Source organism: Phalaenopsis equestris, unplaced genomic scaffold (genome assembly GCF_001263595.1).
Source record: "Phalaenopsis equestris unplaced genomic scaffold, ASM126359v1 Scaffold000054, whole genome shotgun sequence".
NCBI classification, from domain to species: domain Eukaryota; kingdom Viridiplantae; phylum Streptophyta; class Magnoliopsida; order Asparagales; family Orchidaceae; genus Phalaenopsis; species Phalaenopsis equestris.
The window spans coordinates 938713-944284 of NW_018164496.1; the positions used below are offsets into that span (position 1 = coordinate 938713).

Here is a 5572-nt window from a genome sequence, read left to right on the forward strand (position 1 = left end):
TCTCGCGTGGAGGAGGTGGAGCTTGCTCGGCTCAAGACCGAGAACGGGAAAGAGCCAGACACGCGAACGGGAGAGGGAAAGGAGGCAGAGAGAGCTAGAGATTTTAACGTTAAAAGAGGAAAGGGGGAAGGGGTAAAAAAAAGTTTAATTAATATATATATACATATATATATATAAATATATGTATATATATATATATATATTAAATAAAATACGATTTACTCGCGCGCGGTGACGTAACAAAATGGGTGTCGTCCATAGGCAAAATCGACGTTCCGGACGTGCCGGTGCAGTCTATTTTGTCATCCGGGGTCGCTCGGACGACGTCGCCGACAATTGTGTCAAAAAACGCGTTAAAATTTAAATTTTACAAGATTTCGACCCGCGATCGATCGTTTCAAAAGTTTTACTCGAGCATTCGACAGGTAACAGTGCAAACGATGTGAATCGTGGAGATCGGACGTGTCGACTCTCTGAATTGCGAAGTTTGTGCGCGGGATTGCGAATTGTGCAAAAGACCACCCTAAGGCTTAGGAAGGTCCTATAGGGATCCCTTTTGGGTTTCCTCATGTTGGTTTCACTCTTCTAAGTGCTAGAAGTCGATACCACACACGCGAAACTCCAAAAGGGGACAGAAGTAGGTTGAATTTCTAGAACGAGGCGGGTCCCATTTCTAAGGTTCTAAGATAGTCGAAGGGAGATCCCTAAGGCTAGATCCTAAATCCTAAGAGAAAGACTAGACCTCACTAAAAATGAGGTCAACAGGGGTCTTCCTTAAAGTTAAGTGGTTTAGGAGGAGGAGAAATCATTTGACATAGGAGTTCTAACTCGGACATAGATGGTGTAGATGTCTTAAGAGTCTGGGAAGACGAGGACAGGGGATTATTTGGCGCAAGTGGCACTGTAGGTACCGTTCCTTCATTTTGCTTCCTTCTTCGTGCACTCATCCTTAACTCACCTTCAGCCTGAATGCCACCACATATGGGTTCACTCTCTTCATTTTTCGGTTCGTCAAATGATTCATCTCACTTCATAAAACAAGGCATTGCTCACACGTGTGCTATCACCATTTCAACTCACCCCCTTGCCTCATATCTACAGTATCTGGCGAGTCATTGAAGGGTGAGGTCACCTCTTGGGTGTAGTATGGTTCAAATTCTCTAAATGACATCTATGGTCAGAGTTTCTTTTCTATCAAGCTCCAGTAGACATACCCCGTCTAGGAAGCAGAATAACCTACGAACACACATTTTACAGCTCTGGGATTCAACTTCCTTACTGATGGTCTGATATACTTCACAAAACATACACATCCAAATATTTTTAATGGAATGATTCCACTATTATCTTCCTTCAACATTTGATAAGAAAACTTGCAATCCAACATTCTCGAGGGCATCCTATTGATCCATGTTTCGGGTTACCTCAAGAGTAGCTATCAAAACTGCTTGCTTCCATAAATATTTGGTTTACTTCTAGAAAGTGTCTATTATTCCTCTCTGCCATTTTATTTTGCTGGTGTGTATGGACATGTAGTTGTATCCTTTAGGCTGACAAGTATTCCTCAAATGTTTTGTTAGTATACTATGTCTCATTATTAGACTTCAATACCTTCGCTATTGGATCATATTGAGTCTGGAATGTCTTATAAAAGTCTTTACAGCAAACAAACACATCACTCTTATTTTTCATCAAATATAACTAAATAACACAAGAAAAGTAATCAATAAAGGTTACAAAATATCGATAATCATTCATAGAGCTTGTAGATAAGGTCCATGAAGATCAGAATGTACAAAGTAAAAAATAACCGAAGTCTTATTCTCATAATTGACATAAAAAATACCTGAACTCGTATTCTCACAAGCATCAAAAACAAGTTTTTGTTTATTTGACTTTTTATATAAAGAAGGATACAACCGACTCAATAAACTAAAACAAGAGTGTCTCTTACGTCTGTGATGTAGCAACAACACATTCTTCATACTTCTCCAAGATTCTCCAACTCCAGCACTCTCTGCCATGTATGTCAAAGCTGAGTTCATCCTCTCTCGGTCAAGGTATCTGAGTTCACTATGCCATGTTCCAATCCCCAAGTATTTAACTCGTCCATTTCTCTTAGAAGATCATTTTAGGAATATCAAGTGAAATAACACATTTTAGTTGGGGAATAATAACACTAATGAATAAAGTATTCGCTGGAAAATATTGAGCATGCAAAACAATGGAAAAAGTCATATAATTGGTACTCTTCTCTGTGCTCTTACCAATTACAGGTTGTGTCGCCATCAATAATCTGGATGCACTTTGGTACTGTTAGGGGGTTATAGGAAGAAAAATCTCTAGTAGTAAATGTCATATATGAAGATACACCAAAATCTACTATCCATTCTGATGATCTTGTGGTGGATATAGAGATAAGAGTATGTCACAAGTACATTTGTCAAAGTGAACGTAAGTGGCAATGTTAACCTTTGATTACGATTGGTTGGAAACATGATCAGCTCCATCTCTTGTTGTTTTCTGCTTTCTCTTCAACAATTCCAGAAACTCATGATTCTCATTGGTAAAAACCATACTTGTCTCTCCCTCCTCTGCTACCATCAAATTTGTCAGTAGCTCTCTTTTTCGCCTTTTCGACCACCACTGTCACGACCACGACCTCCACCATGTCTAGGTTCGCCAATCTCTATCTCCTTAAACAGCTTAGGACAAGTCTTGCTCAAATGGTTTTGACTTCACCACAGTTGTAGCACTTGCTAGTTTCCTCCTAGACACATATCATATCCGAGCTTAAGGTAGCCAACGCTGATCTGGCACCTTGAAGTCAACTCGGCTCAGACTGTAGCTTCATGCAACTCACCCTCTGTATCATTGCAGCAATGTTCTCTTCTAGGTAAGGGATAGTTGCCTGAGTTGGGAAGACTGATCTCCTCCAATTAAAGACGGAGTTCATATGAGCCATAAACTTCATGGTCATTTTCTATGTAAAGATCTTCCCTTTCTTGTACTCTGGATCTCCAAAGCTCGATATCAGTGAGATGTGATCAAGATCTGCCCACAACCGTTTTAAATCTATCACTTATTCATGAATCCATCCATCACCTTGTACCATTGCTTCTATCTCACGTTAAATCTAGAACATCTTCATGTGGTTCTTCATCCCAGCATAAATCTTCTTCAGCTTTGTTCATATGTCCCTCACCTTTCAAATGTTATCTATTGAGGATGCAATTGACGAAACCATCGAGTTGAGTGGTCAGGTGTTGATTAAGGCATGTGTGGTTCTCCACTTATCCCTTTCACCACAGTCACCCTTTGGTTCTTTTCCGGTCAGATATCCCTCTAGTCTCTTCCCTACTAGAGCAGCCTTGACCCGACACGACCAACTCAGATATGTGGCCGATACATCAATCTTCAAATCAATATCCATAAGAGAGATATCTGGCACCTGCGTTGAAGCACGTGCTGAGATAGTGGCTTCCGTTGAGACATCTGCTCCCTGTATGAGCTCGATCAAGACCTTCAGAACTTTCTAATCTAGCTTTCCAGATGCTATAATCCTTTTCCTCCTGCACTATCTCCGTCTCCTGACATCTTTGAACACAAGAATCCAAGTCTAGATCACACACAAATTTGATGTTTCGCCTTCGCCTCTGTACGTGGTGATCATGTTGTGGTTTATGGGAGTTGCAATTTGTACAATGCGATCACGTCATGGTCTCTGGAAGCCGCGATCTATATATTGTAATCTCATCATGGTTTCTGAAAGCCGTAGTCTATACGCTACGATCATCAATTTGATCCCGTTTCTCACTGGTGTTGGATATACAACAAGATCCCGTATCGTGATCATCATTGTGATCCCATGTCTTCCCAGTTAGCATGACTGTCACAAGGGTTGTCGTCCCAGTTAGCTCTAATCGATTGTAATGTCGTGCGATCCCGCGATCCCGCGATCCAGTAGTTGGCTTCCCAGTTAGTGCAATTGTATCGTGGGGATTGTCATCCCAGCTAGCTCCAATCGCATTTGTAACACCGGGATCCCCTCGTTGCCATCCCAATTATCTCTCATTGCGACTGCTTTGTGAGGACTGCACGCCAATCCTGATGATCGAACAACACCAATGACCGTCGGGACTACTGCTAGTGTTAGGGTTCTGATACTAAGAAGAAATAATTGCTGAAAATTTACTTTGTGCATTCATAACAAGGGCCTAAATATGGGCATTACAATATTTTACAAATAAACTCCTATATTTTTTCAATATTCTCTTTTTACCAATAGGCCGCTAAATTAGGCGCCCCCCTTCCCTGAACTATTTTAGCCAGGCATCTACTTCAATACTTTAATAGTTGCCACTACTTCGTGTGTGCCAAATTTATTTATCCAATATATAAGCTAAAATCTAAGCTTTAATACCGTGTAGGTGTATGGACCTGAGGCGACTATGACTGGTATCTGCAAGCAGGCAATCGAATGTATTACTGCTGCTGCATAAGCTCCAAAGGAACTCAATTATTTTCCTAAGCTTTAGCATATATATATATATATATATATATATATATATATATTTAAGAGCATAGCATAATTTAGCAGAAATCGACATGAATTCGTTCTGCTAATTATTAATGCATTCAGATCATATCAAGTTATTTCATCATATACAGTTATGTAATAATAATGTGGCAAAAATTGAGTTTGGATATTCTGAGTTAAATTTTAATATTATAGATGTTATGATCAATAGAATTTTCTTTTTTTAGGTATGGAATACTTGATGAAGGGTTTCTTTGAAAAAATTTTTTTTTTCATAATTTTATTTTTCTGCTTTGGAATGTTGTTTTTTTGTTATTCAGCATTTTTAATAATAATTAAAATAAAAAAGACGAACGGGGTATATTTGAGATTTTTGCTTAATCTCTGTCCCATCGTCGTTTATATTAACTTAGGGCCCGTTTGTGGCAGCTTAAAACTGCGGCGGCGTTTTTGAAAACTCCTTTATGTTTGGTTCGCACATTTTACTTGTGTATGCCAAAACACCGATTTACAGCGTTCTATTATTTCTATTAGATGCGAATCACGGGTATAATCACTCGATCCAGCGTTCGAGCGAAGCATTTACGGCCCCTGCTCTCAAATTCATAAATTTATTTTTCTGCTTTGCAATGTTGTTTTTTTGTTATTCGGCATTTTTAATAATAATTAAAATAAAAAAGACGAACTGAGTATATCTGAGATTTTTGCTTGACTTGACCTCTCATTAATTGAACCTAATTGGTGGGTCCCATCGTCATTTATATTAACATAAAGTAAGATCTCTGTCTGTTCCGAATTTGCACCTAATTGGTGGGTCCCATAATATTTTTTTTATTTCCCTTTTTTGGCAATGTTATTTGATTTTTTTTTGTTTTTATATGTATAGGGTTCACTTGTTAAATTATATGTTGGTTCAGATAAATTATCTCAATTTTTTGAAATAGTTTTAAATTACTAGTCAATATTATTTCATATGTCGCTCCATTTTTTTAATTTGTTCAAATGCTATTATTACCGTAATATTTATATATT

The 5572-nt window shown here is 38.5% G+C and overlaps 1 protein-coding gene across 2 annotated transcripts in view; it reads left to right on the plus strand.

Annotated features, from left to right (window-relative positions):
- The window catches only part of LOC110019251 (ATP-citrate synthase alpha chain protein 2), a 59092-nt gene extending 54547 nt beyond the window's left edge, over nt 1–4545 (plus strand). For both annotated transcript variants that reach the window (XM_020716847.1, XM_020716848.1), the window contains one exon: nt 4431–4545. In XM_020716847.1, coding sequence (XP_020572506.1) covers nt 4431–4502 — 72 coding nt within the window. In that variant the 3' untranslated portion in view covers nt 4503–4545. The remainder of the gene's footprint in view (nt 1–4430) is intronic.
- Nucleotides 4546–5572: the final 1027 nt, after the last annotated feature.